Source organism: Engraulis encrasicolus, chromosome 18 (assembly GCF_034702125.1).
Source record: "Engraulis encrasicolus isolate BLACKSEA-1 chromosome 18, IST_EnEncr_1.0, whole genome shotgun sequence".
NCBI lineage: Eukaryota > Metazoa > Chordata > Actinopteri > Clupeiformes > Engraulidae > Engraulis > Engraulis encrasicolus.
This window is the reverse complement of record NC_085874.1, coordinates 28,323,797-28,351,296: the sequence shown is the minus strand read 5'-3', so window position 1 is coordinate 28,351,296 and position 27,500 is coordinate 28,323,797. Positions and strand designations below refer to the sequence as shown.

The 27,500-nt window shown below is 44.3% G+C and overlaps 2 protein-coding genes across 2 annotated transcripts in view; one reads left to right on the top strand and one right to left on the bottom strand.

The window, feature by feature from the left end:
• selenoi (selenoprotein I) overlaps positions 1 to 17,542 on the bottom strand; it is a 28,645-nt gene extending 11,103 nt beyond the window's left edge. Inside the window, exons 1-7 of the mRNA XM_063223383.1 lie at positions 17,107 to 17,542; positions 10,384 to 10,452; positions 8,087 to 8,195; positions 7,078 to 7,152; positions 3,463 to 3,725; positions 1,518 to 1,626; positions 1,041 to 1,089 (exon numbers count right to left, since the gene is read on the bottom strand). Coding sequence (XP_063079453.1) covers positions 1,041 to 1,089; positions 1,518 to 1,626; positions 3,463 to 3,725; positions 7,078 to 7,152; positions 8,087 to 8,195; positions 10,384 to 10,452; positions 17,107 to 17,163 — 731 coding nt within the window. The 5' untranslated portion in view covers positions 17,164 to 17,542. The remainder of the gene's footprint in view (positions 1 to 1,040; positions 1,090 to 1,517; positions 1,627 to 3,462; positions 3,726 to 7,077; positions 7,153 to 8,086; positions 8,196 to 10,383; positions 10,453 to 17,106) is intronic.
• A 4,521-nt stretch (positions 17,543 to 22,063) lies between these two features.
• Positions 22,064 to 27,500, top strand: part of sesn1 (sestrin 1) — a 111,703-nt gene continuing 106,266 nt past the window's right edge. The window contains exons 1-2 of the mRNA XM_063223381.1: positions 22,064 to 22,115; positions 23,089 to 23,400. Of these exons, the coding sequence (XP_063079451.1) occupies positions 23,134 to 23,400 (267 nt within the window). The 5' untranslated portion in view covers positions 22,064 to 22,115; positions 23,089 to 23,133. The remainder of the gene's footprint in view (positions 22,116 to 23,088; positions 23,401 to 27,500) is intronic.

The following is a 27,500-nucleotide window of genomic DNA, read 5'->3' as shown; positions in this document are numbered from 1 at the left end:
TATTAAACTTCCCAACATAGCCTAAGGTAGCCATGGTCTGGACATCCTCCCGTCCACCTTGACTGACTAACGTTCTGTGGAAAACACTGGTATTGCTCTGAAATGTGACTCAACTTGACTACATTTAGGTGTGGATATGAGCAGTCATGGCCGAGGTCTGTGCTATACTACACGTGTGTGCTTCCTATTCAGGCTGTGGAAGTGAGATAAGACACTCTGGCTGTTTGTTTCTAGCTGCTTGTTTATGGGCACGAGACACAAGAGAGGCATTGACCACACGTGTGGATTGAGTCATCAACCCAGACAGTGTGTTGTTGTGTACGCCACTATGATGTTGTTGTTGGTGTTGTGAGGTAATCCTGCACAATCCAGCCCGAGGCGGAAACCCACGACCCCACAACAACGCAAGGCTGGGAGCATTCATGCTTAGCCCTCTAATGGCGCATTCAGGCCGACTGAGAACCGTGCTGGTGCCCGTTCATGCGCCTAATCGCTATCTGGCCGGCGTGTTCACATCGCAGATCTTAGGGTTCGTGAACCGTAAAGTCGGTTCGCAATGCATACCGAAAAAAAAATACTTGGTTTGTCCCTGCGAACTTTGACGACAACGTGGACGTCAGCAGGTTCATCCGGGTAACAAAACAACACGGAAAAGTTCCAGCCCAGTATGAACATGGGAGATTCGCAGGTAAGCACTTTAGTTCGGAACTTAACTGGTGCGGGAACAGACACCGGCATCGTTACGGTCGGTCTGAAAAGCATCTTGTGGAGGTATTGGAAAGCAAGGTATTCATTCCATTGCCTAGCTTCGCCTTTTACCAATGACTGTGAATCCGGTTCAGCTGTACTAGCTGACCACCTTTCAAATCCTAATGATATGAGTTTAGATTTAGCTGTAGTACTTTTTCAAGTGAAAGAGAAAAAAAACAGACAGACATTCTTCCATCTCGGAAACAGAAGGAAACAAAAGAGCACGAAAGAATTAAAAGACAGAGGGACAGACAGACAGAAAAGCATCGTCAAGCGATCGAGGCTCTTACTTTAAAACATTAATGAGGCTCATGGGAAGGGTCACGGTCAAGGCACAACCTGGAAAGAGCAAAAGAAAAGAAGAGCAGCCAATCAGAACAAGGATTTAAATGACAATGAACCAAATCAGATGTGTGACAGGCACGTAGGTAGTCATGAGTAAGCGATTTCCAAAACTGCCAGGATGGTGGGGACAGTGATTAACCAGCAGTCTCCCCCATCCTCCTCCATGACCAAGGTACCCTGAGCATGGTACCCTCTCACCACACAGCTACCTTGGGTGGGAAAAGCTGGGCTGCCCGATTGCACGGGTGAGGCATAAAACGCAGTTTGGTGGTGTGCATGGTCACATTGACAACGAGATTCCCAGTGGGTCTTTGTCTTTCACTTTCAGTTAGAAAAGAAAAACAACCAATAAGAATGAGGATTAAAATGACAATGAACTAAACAACATGTGGATATTTGACAGGCACGTGTGGACTACTTACCCAGTATCATGACAGTGAAGAGGTCTCTGTAGCGGATGTTGAAGAAGAAAGGGAAGTACCACGTCTCCACACCCACTACCGCTGTGATTATGTACACTATAGAAATGGTCTGCACAGACAGAGAGAGAGAGAGAGAGAGAGAGAGAGAGAGAGAGAGAGAGAGAGAGAGAGAGAGAGAGAGAGAGAGAGAGAGAGAGAGAGAGAGAGAGAGAGAGACAGAGAGAGACAGAGAGAGACAGAGACAGAGACAGACAGACAGACAGACAGACAGAGAGAGAGGGGGGGGGGGAGTAATGAAAGTGAGAAATATTTGAGAAAGTACTTAAGTGTAAAGAGATTATCTTGACAGATCTTCATACTTGTTTCCCCTTAACACAGCTTCATTGCAGTGTGCAACTGAACTGTACTGTAAGGGAATTTTCTCATCATACCATCCCAAGAAGCATGCTATTCTCTGTAAAGCGTATGGGTTGAGCTCAGCATAGGATGGATAACAGATTTGTGAACGCATGGACAAGCCAGGAATTCTTGGTCTGAGAGACCTGACTCCGTTGAAGAAACACTGATGCACAATCCTCTTCAAAGTCTTTAAATGGAAGGTACCTTGTGACCAATGTTTTTTCTTTTTCTTTTAAGAAGCAATGATGATACTTTCTTTCCAACCTTTCTGTCCGATATTCTATTAGGAGTTCATTCAGTTCAGTAGGTCATTCTTGGTCATCTTACCAGGTCATCTAACAAAGGGTTTAAAATTGCCACCTTGATGCCAGCTTACAATGTTTGACTTAATATGGTTTGTTTTAATACAATGTGTGTAATAACCAAGACCAGTGTATGAAATTCCGGTTTGGGCAGAGCGAGGGGTTGTTTGCACACCTTACCACATTCTTTTTCAAAAAATATATCTTTAATATATTTTTTAGGGTTTTTTTGCATTTATTTTCGACAGGACAGTGGAGGAGAGACAGGAAACGAGTGGGGAGAGAAGGGGAAGGATTGGCAAATGAGACTTAAATATCTCCCCCAATGACCTGCTTGCAACATGCGCTAGATGTCGCAAATGGAGAGACTTAGTTTTCTACACATTGATGCATAACGGTGGCTGAAGCATAGCCTGGCAGTCACATATACAGTCCTTCCCAGAAGTTGTCGCCTATCCATGTTGTTGAAACAACAGCTAATAAACCGAGTTTCAATGCATCAATTGAAGTCACTCATATGAAAGCTACAACCCTCCTTTCCTGTGCAAAAATAAACTTGTTGCACAGAAGACACATAAATCATTTAATGAACACAGACAGAGCAGGTTTTGGCAAGACAAAAAGTTCTGTTGCCTACAGGGAATATTGTGAAAAATGAGCAGATCAAGTCACTTAAAAATCACAAATATGTTACAAATAGGAACGCACGATGTATCGGCCTCAACATCGGATTGCGGCTGATATTTGACATTTGTCAACACATGGGACATCGGTTCGATGGGTAAAACTGAGCCGATACTAACGCCAATGTTTTTTTTATATGTTACAGTTCTAAAAGATTGGACTTGACAGTGACTTTCATTGTCTGTCTTCTAGTTTGTCTCTATTTTTTTATCTAATTTCATCACAAAAAAAAGTTCTTCTAAAAATAAGAGGACATTGCAAAATTCAGCTACCATCATTGTCAGTCTGTATTAAATGTTATAAAAAAAATAAAAAACATCGGTATCGGATAATATCGGATAATATTGGATCGTGCATCCCTAGTTACAAATATGTTATTAGCTGTTGTTCTAACAACAAGGATAGGCAACACAATTTATGGGAAGGACTGTATGGTGAATTCAGGTAAATTGGGCCACTTTTTTCATGTTAAGCAAATGGCCCAAAGTGGCCCAATTTACCTGAATTCACCATACATTTAGGATGAGCGAGTGCGCGTGATTGGCCGGATTCTTTCTCACCACTTGGCTGACGTCGTAGCCCCAGGGCAGGAAGAGGATGCCGGTGTTGTACTTCTCCCAGTGCGACAGGATGAAGGAGAAGAGCACCACCCACAGCAGGTAGTAGAGCGTAAGCACGCTCACGCCCGTCTCACCGCGCCCAAACACCGAGTAGACCGTGGCCACAAAGAAGACGCACGCCCAGCTGTCCAGCCCGTGGTCAAACAGCTCCCCCAGAGGCGTGGAGGAGTTGGTGCGCCGCGCCTGCTTGCCGTCCACGCCGTCTGAACACACACACATGCACAGTAACACAAATGAGTCAAACAGTGAGACAGGTGGGTGGGCAGGCATGCATGCATACTTATATTCTGTCTTCACTTGAATGTCTCTCTCTCTCTCTCTAAATTGTGCGTGCTCACGCACGCACACACGAGAAGGTGACTTCGAGTAGTTTAAAATCTGCTGAGGTTTTGCAAAGTGTTGATGAGACAGTATGAACAAGCGAGTCAACTTTATGAAACTATGCACGCTTAACATGCATGGGTAGCAAAGGATGACTGATGAAAGGCAAGCACAACAGGGCGAGGCTCATGTGTGATCAACCCGGCTTTACAGGTGCTTAGAAACACATACCAAAGAGGTTGGATATAGAGGAATCGAAACACGCCCACTCAATGCAAAAGCGTGTGCTCAAAATTTGGTTTCCTAAGGGGGGGTTGTCCTAGCCTGGTTCACACCAGACGGTGTGGGTGTAGCTTTGGCGCCCCCTGGCGGAGTAGAGCTACACACACTACCGTCTGGTACACAGCCATAGAGCACGCTCCGTCTCCAACCAGAAAATAGACGGAGCATTTATTTCTTCAATATAAACGGTAACCCACATTGAGGAGTCACAAGACAGATTAGAGACTATTTAACAGGAAGGTTTTTGAAGGAATTTGTTGGTGAGGAGGCCGTGCAGAAGCAATAAATTCTCAGCCTATTTTCTGGTTGGAGACGGAGCGTGCTCTATGGCTGTGTACCAGACGGTAGTGTGTGTAGCTCTGCTCCACCAGGGGGCACCGAAGCTACACATACACCGTCTGGTGTGAACCAGGCCAGCGTTGTCCCTCCTTCTTCTCTATTCGTGGTGTTTGCACAAGACGTGCGCTACCGCCATCTACAGCGCTAAGGTCTCCTAATCGAAGGTCTCATAAAGGGGCGTTCACCCAACGTAAAGTGGATACCGGAGAAGAACCCGCCTGCTTTATCTCACTCTCATATACGATTCTCTGCACATACACACACACCCACATCCAGGTCTCGTACCAAGATTCTGGTCTGACCAAGAAGATAACGAAAAAAGCTCATACACGCACACACCATGAAGCAACCCAGAATTTTTTTTTTACACACACACACACACACACACACACACACACACACACACACACACACACACACACACACACACACACACACACACACACACACACACACACACACACACACACACACACACACACACACACACACACACACACACACAGTGGTCAAAAGTTGAAGTGACAAGTCTGCCATCTCAAAGAGGAAATTTAACAGCACTACACACACACACAAACGCACGCACACACACACACGGGTCATAACAAGCTTAATTGAATCACTAACGAAGGTTGCACAGTGCTGTATTGGACATGATGCAATTACGCGCTCACAATACAGTGAGTCATACAGTTCCTGTATTTCTAAAAGAATTGGAGAAAACAACCCCATTTGACTTCATACTCTTCATGTGTGTCTTTGTGAGTTTCATTGACAGCCAACAGGTATGGATGGAAATGTTGTAGTGCGCATTGTGCTGCCTGCCATACGTTTATTGATTGTTGCTTTAGGATGCAAACAGCACTCTGTTAAAGGGGCATTCCACCGGTGGAGACATGAATATGTATTGAAAGTGGGTCATATATGTAGTAGAATAGTAGCATACATTTCTAATTTAGTGCCTTCTTGGCCGAGAAAAGGCAGAAAATGACTTTTTAGTGCTCGTGGATTTGTGACAACAATCCCCATAATGCATTGCAATGCTCAAGTTCCACAGGCCACACCCAGGCAGCTCTGCCAGTAGGCAAATACGACTTTGTTGCTGTCGACCAACATTGACGAAGCACGTGAGAACTTGTCGTCACGATGTGGTTGTTATTAAATACAGCGCATTTAAAGTCGGCCACAAATATGAACGAGACGATGAGCTGAAGGAGGAGCTGAAGTGGGGACCTGTGCAATCTTGTGTAGAGGTGTGAGACACGACCCATATACACACGTGAGTGAGTTGTTGACCAACCAGTTCATGGGCGCTTGACCTCTGAGGCAGTCCGCAGACGAGCGTTGAAGGGGATAAGCGACTGCAGAGGTTGCAAGATCTGACTGCAGTCGCATTCATCCCGCGATAGTTTGACACCATGTGACATGTCACCTCGTCAACGCAACATCACCGAAATATTGAAGTTTGACAGGAAATCTAACAGTCATGCAGCATTTTCATCCAGAGTGCATTGCTGTCTACATGCGCATGCATGCGTTGATGAGAAATCGAATGCACTTAGTGACTTACTGGAGCCTCAATGCCAGTGATTTCAAAAGCACTGGCACACTGATCTGTGATAGGTCTGTTAGCGCATTAGGTCCAACCCCCTATGGGCGGGTTTGAAAGGGTGGGAAAAAGGCTTGTAGTCTCAACAGAAATCCACCTCTTTTACACTTCCTCCTACAATGATGCAAAATGACGATGTTTACATCATTGTAGGAGGAAGTGTTAAGAGGTGAATACAGATTTCTCCTGTCCCAGGGGGAATTGAGAGAGTGTTGCACGACCATTCAAAAGTATGACTGGTGAGGTGTCTCAGATGGCGCACTTGTGCACTTCGGGCACTATATTTCAGTGCATAGGGCGCTTTAACTGGAAAAATTTGTTAGTTCAGTGCACTGAAAAGCGCCCGGATGATGCCCTAACAATGGCGGAAAACGCAGTGCTTGAACGATGGACACTTCACGCACTAAACGGGCGCCATATTGACAATAAAACGGAAGAAACGTGACATTCAGTTCAGTAGAAGAGTTTGGTCAACTGTCTCCTGTATTTCTGTAAGTAATGTTGCTGAGACACCAACCTTTTCATGCCAAGCCAAGTATTGTACACAAAATAGCTGCCAGCTGGGATGTAGAAAATGTAAATACAAGCACGACACACCGTGCAATGTAAACAGTAGCCAACCGATATTTTGGTGAGCTAATGCTAGCTCAACCGTCACTTCCAGTCAGGGCACAGTGCATAGTGCGCCGACTTTTTCACAACACTATGCACTAAAGACCCCCAGTGCACTGTGAGCACTATGCACTGAATGTCAGCGCACTGCCATAAATAAGTGCGGCATCTGAGACACGGCATAGGTGTCTAACAATGGAAAGCCTAATGCAAATGGGTGGAGTGTCCCTTTAAATCTTTTAAATGTTGACCAGATTGAATGATTAACCGTCAAGCCAACTTTGTCACTCTATTCAACTTTTGGCTGCAAATTTCTTGTCCAGCACATCACTTTCAGTGCCAAAGTAAGTGTACACACACCTACACACACACACACCTACACACACACTTACCCAGTGTGTATGCCAAGAAGTTGAAGAGGCCGGCTGCCACCCAGACCCAGCTTGGCACGTGGACATGTCCCTGTGCTGCAAGACAAGAGAGGAGGAGACAGAATGTAATGGGGTGACTGACAATGTTTTGGGAACACACACACAGGGGCCTCACATACAAACACACGCAGCTGCATGAAAATATGTAGGCTGTATATACATGTTTCTGGTCGCAGTTAACAGTGGGGAGTGTTACACAACACCTCTTTTTACAAACACACAGAAGTGCATGCGCACGCACGCACGCACGCACGCACGCACGCACGCACGCACGCACACGTTCTAAAACATAAAACAGCAGAGAACGTGGCCAGCTAGTGTGAACTTGTCATGAGAAAGACAGAGGAAAGACAACAGCAAAAGAGAGAAAGGCAGCATTATGGAGAGGAAGAGAGGGCGAGAGAAAAAAAAAACAAAGAACAAGAGAGAGAGAAAGAAAGAAAGAAAGAAAGAAAGAAAGAAAGAAAGAGAGAAAAAAGAAAAGAGAGAGAGCGCAAGCGAGTGGGTGAGGCAGGATCTATTACACATTAGTCATGGGGAGCCAAGTGATCCAATCCACACACAAGCATGTCCACACACACCTCCGTACCAGAGAGAGAGACGGAGACAGAGAGACAGAGAGACAGAGACAGAGAGACAGAGAGAGAGACAGAGACAGAGACAGAGACAGAGACAGAGACAGAGACAGAGAGAGAGAGAGAGAGAGAGAGAGAGAGAGAGAGAGAGAGAGAGACCAGTAGTGGATGAGAGACACAAATGAGGAAGAAGACTGGGGCAAGAGAAAGAGTTGGACAGAGTGTAAGAGAAAGAGAGTAGAGGGAGGAAGAGAGAAAGGGAAGGAGAGAGGGAAGAAAGAGAAGGATAGAGGGAAGAGAGAGAGATGGAGAGAGGGAAGAGAAAGATGAAGTGTCCACAGGGATCCAAACAAGCTGCTGTGAGCAATCAGCAGACGACTGCTACTAAGACTCACCTGAGGCGTAGAAGTCAAAGTCGTAAAAGGACAGAATGAGGAAGTTCAGCACCAGGAACATGAACCCAGTAAAGGTGATGAGGTTTGGGGCCAGCCACCTTGGCATGATCTGGAGAGAGAGAGGGGAGAGAGAGAGAGAGAGAGAGAGAGAGAGAGAGAGAGAGAGAGAGTGAGAGAGAGAGAGACAGAGAAAGAAAGAGAGAGAGAGATACATCGAGAGATAGAGAGAGAGAGAGAGAGAGAGAGAGAGAGAGAGAGAGAGAGAGAGGAGACAAACAGACAGAGAAAGAAAAAGAGACAGAGAGAGAGAGGGAGGGAAAGAGAGGGAGAGAGAGAGAGAGAGGGGGGGGAGACAGACAGAGAAAGAAAAAGAGAGAGAGAGAGAGAGAGAGAGAGAGAGAGAGAGAGAGAGAGAGAGAGAGAGAGAGAGAGAGAGAGAGAGAGAGAGAGAGAGAGAGAGAGAGAGAGAGAGATTGAGAGAGAGATTGAGGGAGAGATTGAGGGAGATGAGAGAAAGAGAGAAGAGTTGTCATTAAAATTGATGGATTAACCAAGTTAGAGACAACATGACGTAAGCAGAGCCATAGAAGGTGTCTAAGGGGAAAACAACAACAAGTAGCCAGAAGGTGGTCACACGTGCACTAGTGGTAATCAGATCTACAGTAGGTGGAGAAGCTCATCAATGTTGCATTTCCGCATTTTAATTAGACTAAGAGGCAGATGGGTGGGTGGGTGATGAGACTGCCTGTGGACTAACGGTAATAAAAATCATTAAGAGGGCCCGGCCATGGCCATCCGGTAGGGCACTCGAATGCCATGCGGCTGGACCTGGGTTCGATTCCCGGCCCGGGTCCTTTGCCGACCCCTCCCAATCTCTCTTCCCATTTGCTTCCTGTCTACCTCTCATAATGTCCTGTCCATAATAAAGTCTATTAAAAAAATATTTACAAGTCATTAAGAGACACAGCCAAACACAAAGAGGACAACCTAGGCTATGTCAGACATGTTCTCTCCTTCACTACGTACTGTAGGGATCGAGTTACATTGGATTACATAACCACGCCACTGACATGTTTGTTAGTACAGCAGGGGCCAAGTGTTTTTGCCCCATTCCATGCGCATACCAGGGGCCTATACTACAAAGCTGGTTCAGGAAAAGTTAAGGTTTAGTTAAGACTAGAGGTAAATCATCTAATAGAAGAGCCCAGAGTCCTAATGAAAAGAAGAAAAGCTCTTGCATTAGATGATTTACTTCTTGACTTAACCTTAACTTATCCTGAACCAGCTTTGTAGTATAGGTCCAGGCCTCCTCCACTGTGTTTCAAGCTAGACCTTGCAAGGACCTTGCATGGTGCAGTCATGGAGAATGTGGTGCAAAAATCAGTGGCTTCTACTGTATGCAAGACTGGCTTGACTAGGCTGCTAGCATAAACACTGTCGTCTCTATAACAAGGACCCCATTTCTCGAAAGCAGTTGCTAACCAGTTAGCGACGTAGGTTTCTAATGGGAAATGATTGCAACCAAGTTCATTGCTAACCTAATTAGCAACGATGCTGACGAGAAACGCATCCCAGCATAGTAACCTTGTAAACTATTGAACGTATTCCTCACTCACTGGCTATGGCCAGAAAGGGATGGTGAAGTTATCTTTGTGCAACGGTTGAAGAGTAACTTGCAGAGAAAGCCCATGTCACCATAAAAATGAGTAATCCCAGCCTCTTGAGTGCCCTGTGTTTTGAAACCTAGAGGTCTACGGAGCTCACACATTAACTCCAGCAGGAAAACCTGTAGAAGGCTGTGAGAGGTGGCAACTGCATGTGATGACAGGGTTGAATCACCTCGAGTGTTTGTGATGACACAAGGCAAACTTTGCCATTTTAGTTAGTTTAGATACAAACTTCCCCAAAGGTTTTGAAGCATTTGCGAGATTACTGCCGTGGATTTGCAGAAATGTTGCTTAGAAACACTGAGAACCACAGCGAGAACAAGTGCTGATAGGGTGATCAAAAGAATTCTACTTGTCGACAAAACCAACTACCTATTCCAATTGGTCATTTAAAACATTTAATGGCTCTCAAAAATAACGGCTCAGCACGAAAAAAAGATTTGGATTGTTTGAAAAGGAAGGGAAACTATACAGTGTTTTAAGTCTCCCAAGGAGATTCATGGGAAATGGCACAATACTTCCCTGTCCCACCCCAGGCAGTTGGTTCACTTTCAAACAGAATGTTAGGGGTACAAGTTAGTTTGTCAATGGGACACCTTATGTGATGTCACAATGCCGTGCAGGGCTCACCTTGACGACGGAGTTCCAGAACGGGTGCATGACGTATACGGACAGTGGATTGGTGTCCACGGCACTGTACTGCAATATGAGAGAGAGAGAGAGAGAGAGAGAGAGAGAGAGAGAGAGAGAGAGAGAGAGAGAGAGAGAGAGAGAGAGAGAGAGAGAGAGAGAGAGAGAGAGAGCACAAGGGGACATGTCAGTACAAGGAGCAACAAAAACAGGCAGAATTTAAGGACTTTTGTTTGCACAGCATTATCAGACAAAGGCTATTCTTAGGATAAGCAGGCCATCTTTTCAAGTTTTGTTCTATACCAGACTCCTGTTCACAGCCGGTCACTTCAGATAGCAACTGAAGCATTCTACAAAATGCTATTTTTAGAACGCTAGGTCCACTTTTTTGTAAGGGGTAGTGGGTAGTGTGCAGCATCATCCAAACTAGGCTTTGTTCTGGCAGTCAATACTTTCTGTCTGGTATTGTCTACCCAGAAAAAAGGCCAACAGAACAAGGGATATCATAGGCCAACAGAACCAGAGAGATACAATTTCTTATTCAATAGGCCGTCAGCTTCTTCATTTTTCCAACAGTCTCTATTTGTAAATCACCTGTCTTCAGACATCCAAACTGTGGAGGACCTCACTCTGGAGCTGCCTCTATTCCACTCTTTCAATTAATAATCAATTTTAGCCTGATGACTCGTATTTTGACCTTTGGGGCCTGGAACGACATACGCTGCATTCAGGCTCTAGAGATTTTCGCTTTTTTAATGAAAATATTGGTATATTACAGCTGAATGAACACTGATGCAAGATGATGGTCTTGGGGTTTAAATGCAACTCATTTCATGCTTTTATGTGCATCAGAGGGTAAGATATTTAGGTTTTAATAGGCTGAGGGCAACTTTCCAAACAAGGGCTAAAGGCATTCAGCAGGCGTTTTTTGCAGGTGCTACAGGCATCAATGGGTTAATCCATTCACCACACAGGTGGGATATCATCACCACCATTAATTACAGACTACAAACATCGACTGGATGAGAGAATAGAATAGAATGGAACAGAATAGAATAGGCACAACAGAAGTTAGAGACTATAAATAATGTAACATAATGTAATGCAGAAAACTAACTTAAGTGTGTCCGTATGACAGTCACTGTCTAACAATCAGCATTACAGCAAACACTTTGCTTTGGCAGTACAGATCGTCAATTTGACTTATTAAAAGACTGTGTTATTGCCACTTGGCATGCAATGCTGCCAACAACTTGCTTTCAGCGCCCTGGGCTATTAAAAGTAAAACTCAAATATGTTCAGTAGCCTGGTGCATGCTTTCTAAATACCATCGCATCTGGGTAGGTACACACAGCCCCAGGCAGCATTTCTGCAACAGCCTACAGACATTTCTCTAGATTTCACTTGTTTCAAGCGAAGTCTCATTTCAGTCAAACGCGACAACAAATAAGCCATCAAGTGACTTTCATGCTTTGCAGAAGTGGAAAGTAGAACAGATGTGTTGAAGTTGAGAGAAAAGTATCCACCTTCTGTAAAACCAAGGCATGCCTACTGTAGAGTGACAGGTCGGCACACAGTAAAGTCTGCGTCCTACTAGCATAATTAAACTCAAAGCTTGTCACTAGCGTTTTCCTACAAGCATGCCATAAAAAAATTAAAAAACATGGAATAAATGTTAATGTTCCCATAGAACATAGGCTTCCATTATAATAACAAAAAATATCACCAAAAACAGCTCATGGGCGGGGGTAAATGTTGCCCTGGGCAATACGCTCACAAAGTACATTTGGAAATTATAAATAAAACCACAAAAAAAATGGGCTACAACACTTAAGCCCTCAGTAATGCGTAATATGTGTGTGAATCAGACAGGGACAGGAAGCTGAATGAGATGACACGGTGCACTCATGCGTTTGGCTGTATGCTGTTTTTGGTCTGTGCCAAACAGCCCATGGCTAAGTAGAGATATTGGAGCAGGAACTGCAATGGTGCACTGTATCAGAATCAAACAGTGAAGGGAATATAAGCGTGAGGGGTTGGGGGCACTCATGCGCACAGTGGTGTGTGTGTGTGTCTGTGTGTTTGCACACAAAGTTGCCTACCGTTCTGCAACTAATTCAATCATACAGTCAGTTTAAAAGTGATCACAGAGCACTTCTAGCCAGGCCACGCCATCCTAGTGATGAAACACCTTTGGCGTTGCTTCTAGTCAGGCCAGGAGCATCCGGAATCGGGAACTCCACCCACTGTCGGGGGAGCAATCAACTTTGAGCAGCTCCAACAGCCCTGGGTAGAGCCGTGTTCAAGGCAGTGACGTGGTTTAAGCGGAGACGTCCTATTGGGACTCAGAAAATGTTTGGTTTGAACTTCGTCAGCAGCACAGCCTTTACTGGCCTCGACTAGTAGCAAACCGAGGGAGGTGGGTTCACCATGCCGTTTGGGAAACGGTATTTGTTATATTCTTTGTCAGACCAACATCTCGAATGGAGATTTGAAATTTGATGATAATCAGGCAAGAGCTCTTCATTAGTCCCCTGCAGACTTTACACATCTTTGATCACTCACCCACACACACACGGTCACCTAAGCCTACTTCTCCTGTGCCTACACTAGGAATGAAAATGTTTACAGAGTGAAATTTGTACTCTTTTGGGGCTGACACATCCAATTGCTTATTATTACGATATTGTTATAGTGATATCAGCACAGCCATTTCTACTTTGAATTCCATGTGCAGTGCAGCCCGGGGGTAGGCCTAACGCACGCACGCACGCACGCACGCACTACAGCATTTGCAGGTGTCAAAACATGGTACTGTGTTACAGCCGCATGCAAAAGACGACCAGCATCTTGCCATTTAGCCATCTCACTCATATCGCAACCAAAACCACCACCCATTTGCATATTTTACACTTCCCCTGCCTTTTCATAAAGGCACACACACACACACACACACACACACTGTATAGAAAGCTCATGTCAGCAAGTATTACGGGTTCTTCCAAGCAACACCAACCACCCCACTCGTTCGTGTACTCGCTCACACACCCATATTCTGTCAACGACATATTATGCACAACCCCAAGTAAACGTCCTTCTCCTTGTGCAGGCGCGCGCGCACACAGACACACACGCGCGCGCATACACACGTGTGTGGTTGAGCTGAACCCTAAGCTATACATCAACACAGGTCTCCAGATGATGAGACATTTCAAAATGAGCCAAAAACACGCATCCCTGCTGTGGATCACGCTATTTGAGAACTGCACACACACACACACACACACACACACACACACACACACACACACACACACACACACACACACACACACACACACACACACACACACACACACACACACACACACACACACACACACACGATGTTTCAGAATGATGCATAGAATCAAGCAGGCAATAGAAAATGAGACAGAATGCAATATGGCAAAGAGAAAGAGGGAGAGAGAATGTAATACGGAAGCAGAAGGAAAGAGAATGTGAAAAATAATAATGAAAAGCGATTTTGCTGGAAGACAAATGAGACAAGTCAATTCTAATGCTGCTTCAGAAAACCTCCCAAAACATCTGTGTGTGTGTGTATGTGTGTGTGTATGTGTGCGTGTGCGTGTGCGTGTGTGTGTGTATGTGTGTGTGTGTGCGTGTGTGTGCGTGTGTGAATCTTCAAACACCTGCATTTTGTGTGGTACATTTGTCAGGGGTGTCAATTAACTTTTTAGCAGCCCATCCACACATAAAAGGTCAAAGTGTACGGTAAGTAAGTGCAAGTAGTGTAAAGTGAAAGCCCGCCTGGGAAACTCCCATCGTCATTGTGACACAGCATTACACAGCGCACAGTGCTCACTGTACACAATGAAATTGCATTCATGCTTCACCTGTGCAAGGGAGCAGCCCCAAACGGCGCCCCAAAGGAGAAGTGCCGCGGGACAGTACCATACTCAGCATTCCTCAGTCATGGAGGAGGATGGGGAGAGCACTGGTTAGTCAAACCCCTACACCAGGGGTCCCCAAACTAAGGCCCGGGGGCCGGATGCGGCCCGCCAGGCCCCTTTGAACGGCCCTCCACTTCTCTGCATCTCACCATTTGAACTGGCCCAAAGACGCAATCCTCACAGAAAAAATATCAAATATATATTTTAAATATTTTATTTTGTTTATCAACAGGCCTTCCTACAGTTTAATTTTCACTAACTTAGTGTGAATCACCAGAAGTTTCTTGTCTTGATGTACTCACTCAATTCTTTTGCAAATCACTTGTAATGATGAGCTATTTTGTGCTAGAAATTATGAATGAAGGAAGCGAAGGACAGCACTCTTCAGATTGTTCTCTGTTTATTCACCTACGAACGTTTCGGGCAGAGCCCTTCTTCAGCGTGTAATGGCGATTGCCGTGCTAGAAATTATGGCTATAATAGGCATTGGCCTAGTATACAGCCCACATGATTGATCCCGGCCCCTGATCACAGTCAGGAACGATGATGTGGCCCCCAGACAAAAAAGTTTGGGGACCCCTGCCCTACACCAACCTGGCAGATCGGGAGTTGAACCGGCAACCTTTGGGCTACAAGTCTGACGTCCTAACCGCTTAAGCTTAACCATTACTGAGGCAGCTAACCCATTGCTGCAGTAGAGACTGTAGATTACACTCCATATCTTAAGAACTGCAAGTCGCTTTGGATAAAAGAGTCGGCTTAGTGTTATATTGTGTGTGTGTGTGTGTGTGTGTGTGTGTGTGTGTGTGTGTGTGTGTGTGTGTGTGTGTGTGTGTGTGTGTGTGTGCCTGTACGCATGTGTGTCAAAATGAAAGTGAGGCAGGGAGGGTAAAAACGGAGGCACTAATGCATTTATTTGCATTCAGGGCCTACAGGTGTGAGCATAAGCCACAGACCGATAAGCCAAGTTAGCTGCAGTGATGAACTCAGGTTGGCCGAAACGCACATCCTACCCCCCAGCACGTGAGGTCAGACGAGACTGCATAAGATTGAACAGGGTGGCTTGCCCTGTGAGCTGGCACTGGCAGACTCCTTTGCACATTAATTATACACCAGCCACACACAGACTGCTTGCCTCCTTCATGATAAAGCGGCAAACCCTGTGTGTGTGTGTGTGTGTTGGGAGGTGAGCAGGCAAAACACCGCGGGATATGCACAACAAATCAATTTCGTCGTGTGGTCGCTTCCTACATGATCAGTAACACTCAGTGTCAAGGCCAATCAGCATAGTCATGCCAGACAGAAAACAGAATTGTCTGCTGATGATAAGGTCATATCCAGCCAGGGTCGTGTTGTTGTCATATGTGCATAGGTCCAAGTGGTTGTAGTTCACAACAGCACGCAATACAGCAACCAGCTGACAGTCAGTGAGCCAATAGAAGGGGAAGGGAGATCATTTAATTCACATCTGTTTTAGACAGATGATCGCCCCAGTCCCCTGCGATTATCTTATACACGTCACTGCTCACTCCACTACGGCGGACGAATGCCGGTGGTGAAGGGGAGAGACCACTGATTGCCTTACGGGCTTGTCTAAGGTTACGCCTCGAGTCATGGCGACCCATAGTAAAAATTCGGTGAATGCGAATGGAGTCAAAGTTCACCACACCCATGCCATGTCACACAACCTCACGCACAATAATAGAGGGGAAAATCACACTGAGTAGAACGTACGGTAAGCGTGCCCTGTGTAGGGTCAAGGAAGGCTCGGAATGTAGCGAATGTCACTGACAGTAATGAGAAAATGAGACAGCACAAATATGACAATAATCCAGATTAAGGATTGTAAACACCCCCCGTGTAATAATGGTATCTTGTTGTACCTAACCTAATGGCAAACCTCAAATATTTGCCGTTCGCTCATTGTTTGTATCTCCAGTCATTTTCTGATAGCCAAGCTGGCAGTCATGATTTGACCCAAGTCTTCAGCTAACATCTTGAAATGAAAGAAAGCATGAGGCAGTCAGCTAATGAATGGACCACTCGTGATACCCCAACAGCTATGGACGGTTGAGTGTATAACCATAACTGGGGGGATAATCATGTATGCAGATACTAGGCTAGCACATCTCGTGGAAAAAGACTGGTTGGGTGAGTGAAGACAGACACGGATCCAGGAATACTGCCCATCCCAACCTTCCAACAGTCGCTAGCCAGCTAGTGTTAGCTGCCCAGATGCAGCTCCAGGACAGCCAGCAGCAGATGATACAATATCACCCCATTTGCAACCACTGAGACGACGTTGGTAACATAAACACATAGCTGGTTGTTAACATCAAATCCTTAATAAGGACAAGAAGACGCCGGCTTTGTCCCAATGTTAGCTAGCCCAGGACATAGGCGTAAACCACGTTACCAAGCATGGACACCTAGCTGCCCGTCTTTAGTCTCGGTTTGCTAATAATGAGGGGCAAATTAACTTCTAAGCGGATAACCGGAATGATTGAACTGAACTGAATCGATAAACAAACCACTACCCTAAACTGCTACTCTTGGTTTATCAAAATGAACCAGGGGATAATACCGGTTGGAAATGTTAGCTTGCTAGTGTTGCTATGGGCTGGTTGTCACACTGAGAAATGAACAGTTCAAGTCAGCAGCGGCTAGTTCTACAGCTAACATTAGCTGGATAAGCACACACATCTTCAGGGCAACATGACAGGCATAGAACTAGACAAAATGTGTAAGGTAGATATCGCTGCGTCCTTACCTTATACTTGTCAAAACCCGCGAGTTGCTCTTGCGTGACATATTCGTAAAGAGCCATGGTGGAAGGCTCACGCTCTTAAAACCAGCCAGATGAAAACCTCCTTCAGATCACGACTCAGGATGTCCGCAGTGCTTGAGAGTGAACTATCCAAGCCTACAGTCTCTCGGAGAGAAAAGCCGATGGCTCACGCCACCTCTGTGTTGCTCTGGTCCTCTTTCAGCAATCGGAGACAGCGCTGCTGCTGCTGGTGTCATCGCTGGAGTTCACGGAATTCTGGGAAATCTGAAGTCTGAAAGCAAGAGGGATAGAATGCAGAGTTTGGCCCTTATGCCAGAGGTCTAGTTCTACCACAACGTGTGAGGATTTCTTAACCAAGTGGTAGATGATTCATTTATTCATGCAGTACTCTAGTCTAGGCACTGTGTGTGGACCTGTTGTTGAAAAATAAATTCTCATGGGAGTGCATCTTAATTTCAGTTTCAATCTTTGCCTAATCAAAATAGGCTACATTTTCAGTTAATATAGGCCTACATATTTATGCTGGTTCGTCATGGCATAGGCCAAATGTATTTTAGATTTTAAAAAATAAATTAAAAAAAATCCCAGCCTTTCTGAATAAGTCACACCACTATGAATGATGATTTGATAAAACAGGGACCTCTGCTGGCCAGAGTTGCTTGTTGCAATTCATTTTGCAAGGGACTTAAAGGAACAGTCCACTCTTTTTTGATTTTCACATATTTGCAGTATTTCCAAGCATTATTCATGAATACGTATATCATTTTCTTCTCAGTTATTTCAGTACTTAGATTTATTGGATCAGAATTATTAGCATAGCTTAGCATAATCACTGGAAGTGAATGGAGGCATTAGCATCAAGCCACAAATGATCACAGGACAGGATTAGCTCTTTTGCACTCTGGTGAATTTTACATTAATTTTAAAGTACTTTGTACATTTGATGATGTTTTGTTTGCCCCATAGACTTGCATTGCTAGGCTTAATTTGGCTGTACTGTTAAACTAGGCAATGGAAACACATAGACGAAAATTATATGCACCCATCATGAATAACGCTGGGAAATACTGCAAATATGTGAAAATCAAAAAGGGTGGACTGTTCCTTTAAAGGTGTAGAATGGTTGGCCAGAATGGGTAGCCTACTACTGCAACTATGCTGCACATTGATGCCTACCAAATTTGATCTTTTCAGTAATATTTTACTAAATAATAAACCAATATTTAGTATAACCAAAGAACAGTAAGTTTTGCAGCAAAAAAATCTCTGGAAATTCTAATTGGTGGACCATGGAAAAGACCGTAAGTTGCTTAAGGACCAATTTCAATATGCTGTTGTATTGCTCACGATACCCTTGACTTGTCAGTACCCGGTGATGCCACATTTTTTGACTCAGCTCTTTCCGAGATATGTGCTATTCTAATGGGGGCAGCGTTTGTTTACATTTTTAAGAAAAATAACATAGGTCTACTCCAAATATTTTCCCAAAAGGTACCGCTGTTTGCTACTTGTTGTTTGCTGATGTTGTATAACCTTTCGGATGTTTTTGGGAATAAATAAAAATGATTTAAAAAAAAAAAATGTAAACAAAGCGCTGCCCCCATTACAATGACCAGGATCTCGGAAAAGGCTGAAGAAGGAAAAAAAAAACCTCAGGTACTGATAAGTCCAGGGTAGTGTGAGCATTACAACTGTGTTGAAATTCACTGAAATTACCTTTTAAGTATTCATAATGAATACTTAGAATTTGGTTGTAGATATAAGTATTCATGACATTTGTCAATGGGCAGCGTGAATTCAAATTAAAAATATTACACGGTGCACCTTTAACCAACTAATGCAAGGAACAGACTAAGGAAAACATCTTAGGCTAAAGTAAAAATGCCTTGCCTCATCCTTTTAATTTAATTTCCCTCAATATTTTTCATCAAGTTAGGCCTATTCCATTTCCTTAACTCTTAATTGTCACCTGGCTCAGAGTTTTTTTTCATACACTCATTACCCTGGAGGGCACTTGACTAGGTATTGCAATGACCCTGTCTGTTTGCTTGTTTGTCTGTGTTTCTGCCAGCAGTATTTTGGGTCGCCTGCGGGTGATGCCAAACACTAAACATCACATGCATAATTGGCCAGGGGGCTAGATTGCCATCTATGATCACTTTTGTTCACATAGGCCTAGTGCAATGACCCTGCTGTGTGTCTGTCTGCTCAGAGTGTGTTACACATCTGTATGTTGTAAAAAAAAAAAAAAGTTAGCCATGGCGCCAGGTTTATTTGCACTTGTTTTCTCTTTAACCTGTATCCTGCGTGTGAGTGAGGTGTTCCTGCCACTCGGTCTGCCACGCGGGGCTCGAACCCGCCACCTCCTAGTCAATGCTCCAGTTCGGGTATGGGAGGCTCAGCACGATACCACTGAGCTAAAGGACCAGTTTGATAGCTCAGCGACACTATACCAATACTGTATGAGGCTTTGGGAGGGAGGTTTACTAACGTTCCACGCCACCCTCACCCCCCTAAACCTCCCTCCCACCCAGGTCATGGCACCAGTGTAACTCAGGTGTTGCTGCGCAGTCCGCCACTCTGGCTTGAACCCACCACCTCCAAGTCAACACTCCAGTTTTGGTATGTGAGGCAATGCACCAGCTAAAGGACCAGTCCGATAGCTCAGCGCTACCGAATCCGACACTGTATGAGGCTTCGGAAGGGAGGTTTAGTTTCACACCACACTCTGCTAGTTGCCCGTTACAATTGCAACCTCTACGATGCAGCCTCTGTCTGGACATTCCATATTTAAAAAGGATACCAAGCCCCTTGCTCACAGCAGTGTCTAAACATGTATCCAATTACATATTGTCATAACAGTTCCATAACAACACCAGAGTCTGACAACAAATACAGGGCCGCAACCAGACATTTTCAAATACAGAGGTCATACTGCGTGCTGTACATTTAGATTGCTTCAAACTCTTCAGTCACACTCTTTAGTTTGTTTTCATTAATCAGTGCCTTGAGAATAAATGGGGGTGACGTATACAGACAGAATTTACAGTATTATTGTTGATCATATACCGATTTTCATCATAGATTAATTTTACATTACTGAAAAAAGAAAATACAGAGGACATGCCCTCTGTGTCCTCAATGGTAGTTACGGCCATGAACAAATACTTCTTCGTATCCGCCAATGCTTCAACCAGACTAGGTGTCCTCATCGAGTCTCACCAGTGATTTGCTAAAATGGCTCATTCTATCTACATTACAGACCATTTATACAGGACATTTGGAATGTTCAAATGCTTAGATATTATCGCCTATATGCATCTGCAGGGCCGCTGCTTAGGTTTTGGAGGCCCTAAGCACAACTGGTCAGGAGGCCCCCCGTCATAATTAAATAATTTTAATAATAATAATAATAATAATAAGGGACTGTTCGTTATTTATTTTCGGGGTCGCCGGAAGATGTCCACCTTTGATCGTCAATTTTTGCACGACCCTCCCCTAGCAAGCTTCAAAACTTTGATGACCCTCCCCGCAACGCTGTCAAAAAAAAAAGTATGACCCTCCCCTACGGAGAAGTAAAATAGTAAATAGTAAATAGTAAATAGTAAAAATTCTACCTTATTTTTGTGACAAATGTTGATTGACCAGCGCTGCTGCTAACTGAATGTTATTGCATCCTGATCTACAAAAATATAGCCTACTTCACGAAGGCGGGGACATTACGTGCATTTAGTCTACTGATAATGTTCTTCAAAACTTTGATGACCCTCCCCACAGCAATGAAAAAAATTACAGGACACCCCAGCCCCCCCCCCCCACCCCCCCCACCCCCCCCATTTTCTTCCGGTGACCCCGAAAATAAATAACGAACAGTCCCTAATAGATAGGCCTACATGTTTTGTAATGGCGTTGGAAGGCTTATGGTGAGTTCAAGGGGGCATTGGGATGCTTATGATGAGGTCGAGGGGGAATTTATTTTACAAAAGGTTGAGAACCACTGCCCTTGAGTGGGTGTGTATTATAAATGTTCTTGAGTACTCCACTAGGTGCTACTTGGACACATCATCAGTGATGAACCCGAGGTCATAGGGTGTTTCAGGTCTCGCTCAGGCGACCCAGCCGGGGGTGATCAGGCCCCGACTTGTGTCCAAGTGGCCTGCTACTCCAAGGATCCCCCCTCTGGATCCAGAGCCATCTTGAGGCTTTCTCTGCATCCTCTATGATGTTCCATGGTGGCTTTTCTGCACAGCTTAACTCCCAAGGGTGCAATGATAAACAATGCAATAATAGTGAAGGTCAAATGGTCCTTTCCTAATAGAGCCACACTTTTGGCTGCGTCTTTTGAGCTCGTCAAACATCTTTTTAGTTCAATATGGCTGATAGGCCTACTTTCCTACTCAATGAAAAGCAAAAGCTTCCTTTGAATCTCTCAATACGACTCAGAGCAATGTAGGTTTGACATTAACACATTAACATTAATACTGACATTAACACTAACATTTTATGCATGTTATGCTCACAATTTCACTTGCTTCACAAATCATAGGCCTTGTGATTTCTAACTGGAGATGAAATGGAACAAGGGAAAACAATAACATTTGGCTTCTGTTTGTCTATTTATTAATTCATTTGTTTGTTTCGAGAAAGGGTAGTTGACAGATCAGTGGATCCCATACAGCCCCCTACCCCACGGCTCCGGGCCCCATAACAATAATGTAGTTTAATTTTCAACCTATAATTCAGTGGGTAACGGCTCTTTGACTCAAAGTCCCACAATTCCCAAGCTCAGGAGCAGGGAACACCTCCAACGCGCGATGTTTGGTTCCCGGTCGTATATGCCCCACCTACATTGCACGCTGTTCTTCCCATTGGCTCTTTCAACATGTCTGTCAAATGTTCCCTCGCCTCGTTCTTCAGTGTGCTGGAGAAGGACTAGTCAGCCAGCGGCGCAGTCGAGACGTGCTTTCTGTTACAAAACGTCATGAAATAATGTAAGTGGCCCTGAATGACAGCGTTTGGTTACTTTATTTTTGGAATTAGGACTTTTGCAACATAATGTTGTCCCTGACAATTGTTGAGTGGCGGTTAAACATCTTGAAGGCATGGGATTTTGTTTAGCAGATTGAATGGGTTGCTAACGTCTGTTTCTAGATCAGTATTAGGGTAACCTACTCGGGTGTCTGGTTATCCATATGCTGTCACTTCACCACAAAAACGGGAAAGGTTATAGAACATGCTATATGTTATTCTGTTGAATAAGTTATCAGCTACCGTGTGTCTGTCCGACTTTGAATAGAGACGTGTGTGTGTGTATGTGGAGCAGATCACCTAGAGACTGTTGGACAACACTCAATTCCCATGTAATAGCAATAGATTATCCTCTGGGACCTGTTCATGTTTATCTGTGCATGGAAAACAACTCAACCTTGTCATTGTCAACCTGTGGTACAACATGCACAGTATTTCTTAAGCCTTTTCGTTGATGTGTATGCAGTGCACAAAGCCCCATACCAAAGCCGACTGTTTGCAGGCGCCCCTTAGAAAAAGATGTTGTTTACGCTTTGCGTTAGGTAACAGTCTCAAGATAGTTGCGAGCTCTCTTCTGGGACGGAGCTCAGCAAATCGACAGCGCTAGAATATTCCTTGAGTGTGTTTTTTCCTCATTTGATGGATTTATGAAGCTTGTTATGAACCAAAGGACGACCGACGTGTTCGTCTGCTACTCTTTTAATTATTAGGATGATGACACATTCCAGTGCTGAGCCTGATCTGAATAAGCTGCGGCTCTTGCAGCGGAACGCAGCTAAATCTTTGCTGAGCATCAAGGTCTATTATGTGTGTCAGACCAACGCTCCAAGCACTTAATTATCATAAACTGTCTGGTTGGTTCGAATTTGTTTACTTTCTTAAGCAAACGTAAAACCTTGTTGTTCTTGTTATTTTCTCATTCATCACACGGTTCAGCTGGCCCGTGGAAAATAGGTTTTTGAAAAAGTCATCAAATCAACGATGGAGGATGTTCGCGAAATCATGGCGAGGTGGGACGCGTTGGGCAGCCGCGACCCGAGTTCAAGGGAGTCGGCTATGGAACTCATCAGCCAAGAGGTTCTGAGGCGCGCCCAAGGGATCGAACCGGCGTCCCCCGGCGACGCAGCGACTGGTCCCCATGTGGCAGCCGATCTGAATGACATGTTGGCTCGCATCCTCATGCTCTCCAAGCGCTGTCCCTTCCGCAACATCAGGGAGAAGTGTGCCTGGGTACTTCAAAGCGTCCAGGTAAGATTATTTACAATTCCCTCAACTGTTAACGTTAATTTGTGTGTGTGTTGTGTGTGTGTTTTTTTTTAAATTGAGATGCATAAGCATAACACCATCAACATTGACACAAACGCAGCACAAGCACCTGATGCCAGTAAGTAACAGGTGTAGGCCTACTTGTTGTTGGCCTTGTGTGAAATGAATGCATTTCCAAAACGTGAACATTGGCAATGTATTAACCATTCCTGGAAAAAAATAAACAGGAGAAATGGCCAGTTTTGCTGCTCATAGATAGTGGTGCTGAGTTACTGTAGCTTCTCATTCATTGTCTATGGGGAGTAGAAATGGGTTGCTGAGTCATTTGCCCAGCAAGCAATCGCCAGAGTTTTGTCAGAAGTGCTTTTGGTGTTAATGAGGACTTTGGCGCAGTGTCCTACATCTCCTCGTCCTGCCACCACCTCAATGCACAATCAGGACTACTGTCACACATGGACACTTCATTGGCTTTGGAGCCCAGTGTCTGTACAAATGTCCTATGTTCATAGGGCAGGGTGATGTGGCAAAAAGTCTGGTCATCGTCTCCTTAAATTCCATATTGATCAATGACCAATTTATGATGGCCAGTAGGGCTGCACGATACCAGAGAAAAATGCGATACTCGATAACCACATGCAATACCTCGATAACGATATTCAAACGATAATTAGAAATATAGCCAAGTGTTTTTCTTGTCACTAATTTGTTGGTCTGTGTGGGGGGCGTGGCTTTGGTCGTGGCAGACTTCTCGCACATTTGTTGACATTCAGCTAGTGATTGGATGACTCAGAGCATTTTTACCTGTTATTAATATTGAAGTAATTTTCGTAATACGCATATCGCCACTCTTGATATTGCAATTTCGATACATTTTCGATTTCTTGTGCAGCCCTAGCCAAAATTGTCTCTCATTTGCTGGATTGGACAGGTTTTAAGGAACAATGCATGAACACACACACAGAAATGTACGTAATGTTAACAAGTTTACAGAACAAACACTAATAGCTTTAGCAATGGCAACAATTAGTTAAACGCTTCGAGTGTCTGTTCATAGCTTGTCGAGTCATCATTCAGCCACATATCTTTAGGTTTCCAATACAGTACAGCACAAGCTTTCACCCTAATTACCGTACATTATCACATCCCACCACCACACAGTAGGCCTATGGCAGCGCGTTGTGAAGAGAATGTCCAATTTGTGATGACAAGGCCGACTGCTGTGGGAACGATACGACCTGCGATACATGAACAGCCTACACACTTACTTACACACTTGGTCTTTCATCTTTTGTCTTCACTGTGAGTCCAGTAGGAGGAGTGTAGCAAGCCCATGCTCTGCCAGCAGTGTTGCCAGATTGGGCGGTTACCTGCCCAATTGCGCTGCTTAGGATGGCCGTCTGCGGGTAAAAACAGGAAAAAAATGACCATTTGGCGCTTTTTTTGCAGTAATATGCCCATAAAAATAAATGCATTTTGCTGAAATTGGGTGGATTTTGGTGGTTTTTGGGAACCTTTCGGACAGGATTTGATCAGACACATCTGGCAACACTGTCTGCCAGGGAGGGAGGGAGGGCAGCAGGGTCAGTAGGTCTCCATCTGATACAGCAAATAGTTTAGTATGTTGGAGCACAATAGCACAGATTGTACTGTCAGTTTCCCACAGAGATTGACAGTGTTTGCAGCAGAATTTTTGTTCGTCAAGTTGGTGGGGGGGTATCATTCAGGTTAGCCAGTAGCAAAGACACCAATACTGTTGCCACTATTCCATGGATTTAAAAAAAAATAGTGGGATATCTAAAAAGCATTCATTGCAGTACATTACGGTAATATACAATTACTAATTAATTCATCGGCATTAGCTGTCGTTGTACAACTTGACGTCTGAGTTATTGACTGTTCTATTAGTTGCAACATGAGAGGATTTGTGGAAATACGTCAACAGCTTAGTTCATTTTTGTCTACAACAAAGCAGACCTGAATTCACTGAAATTTAACGAATTAAGGTAGGTTAAAGAAAACTAAACAAAAACACACAGACTCAAATACCAATATTTTTTGTTAAGACATCTGAGCCCAAACGCCCTCGATATTGATCCTTTTATTATTTGCGTCATGAGAGGATATGTGGAAATACATACATAGGCCAAAAGTTTGAACACATTTTCTCATTCAATGTATTCTCTTTTTTTCATGGCTATTGACAGTACATTGAAGATTGTCGCAGAGGGCATCAACACTGTTCATGCGCACATATAGAATTATGTGCTTAAAAAATATCATTCTAGCAGTTTTCTAACAGAGATGTCAGCCGTATATCCACCTGATGTTTTTTTTGTCTATTTTCAAATAAAAACATCCAGTCAGTCAAGTCAATCTTAATTTCAGACAAAAGTCATCCAATAACTTATTGGAATAGTAGAACAGGAGTTCTAAGATATTTAAACCTGTTTTTTTTTAGACATTTTCCAATGCAAGCATTTTACAAGAATTTTCTTGATCTGAACCCCACACTGACTCAAATACCAATATTTGTGACAATGGGAAACTCTGTAACCACTTATTGCAGCTAAACCACGGCCACAGTCTTGTACATTTATACATATTGCATGTTGCATCATTGCAATATTGTAAGATGGTAATATATAGTAAGCTTAATATATCCAAGAGGACAAATGTTTTCCTGCTTACTTTACATTACTCTCCGTCACTCCACTTTCTCTGTTCCTGTAGGACATCGAATGCCACACGATATGAAAGTAAAGTTATTAAAGACAAAGACAGGAGCCCAACCGTCTGTCTGCTTCTTGACGGCCTGGCCGAGTCGCACATGGGCTCTAATTGCAGAAAGACGGACAGAGGTCGGGAGACAGACAGACAGAAAATACCCTGTCTCTCTCTGGACAGCCTGGCACACTTGCATCCAGGCTCTAACTTGCAGAAAGAAGAGTACAGAACGTAGAGTAGGTAGAGACAAATGGGCACCTAGCCCCTAATTGCCGCAAGCATCATTGCCTTGCCAGAGGCCGGTTTTTGGGATCCAGTTTTGCTTTACTTCTGTGTGTGTGCGTGCGTGCGTGCGTGCATGCGTGTACGCATACACCTTCATTTGTGAGCACAGATGTTTGTTGCCATCTCACAGTACATACACACACAGACGGCACGTTTCCTTAACGTCTCCATGAGCTGTGCGAGTCCGAGAGGTTCGCGGGCTGCCTTTCACACTGCACAGTCAACGTCCACGTTCTATCCGCGGGCAGCAGCCATTCATTTTCAATGGGAACGCAGACGTCCGCGCAGGAAAATAGACTTGAGTCCTATTTTCAAGGAGCAACGCGGACATGTCCGGTCGGGACGGACATGCGCCGCGCTTACACCGCATTCCTGTGTGCAAGGCATGATTTGTTTTCATCAGGGCTTGACATTAACTTTTTTACTCACCGGCCTCTGTGCCGAGTGTTTTTACCAATTCACTAGCCATTCACCTATTGTACTAGCCACAATTTTGATATTATTTTTTTTTTTATCATGATTATACTGTACATCTAACTTCAGAAGATGGGTTGCTAATGCAAGAAGATGAGTGCATAGCTTTCTACATGGAAATAAATCAAACAAATAGAAACAGAGTAACTGAGCTTTTTCTTGAACTTAAATACAAACAATTGATACACAAGGGGTCAAATAGATTATGAGCCAAATTGGCTAGTGACACCGAAATTGTTGCTAGCCACAGCCAAGTTTTACCAGCATTTGGCCGGTTGCAGGTGCCAGTGTCAAGCCCTGGTTTTCATGTATTCTAACCGTTTCGGACTGATAACGGACACGTGACATGGACGTACTGTGGACGTCCGCGCCGTTAGTGTGTATGCACCATCAGCCAGTGAGTTTTGATTGCTTGTACACACACACACCTTCATTTGTGAGTTCACATGTTTGTTGCCATGTCAGCCAGTGAGTTTTGATTGCGTGCGTTGTGTGATGGAGCAGAGGAAGGGCCACTGGGTGAAGTGGCTCCCTCCCTCCCGCAGCAGGGAGCTGTGCTGCTGATGATTCTCACACACTTTGTGGAATTTAATTACTAG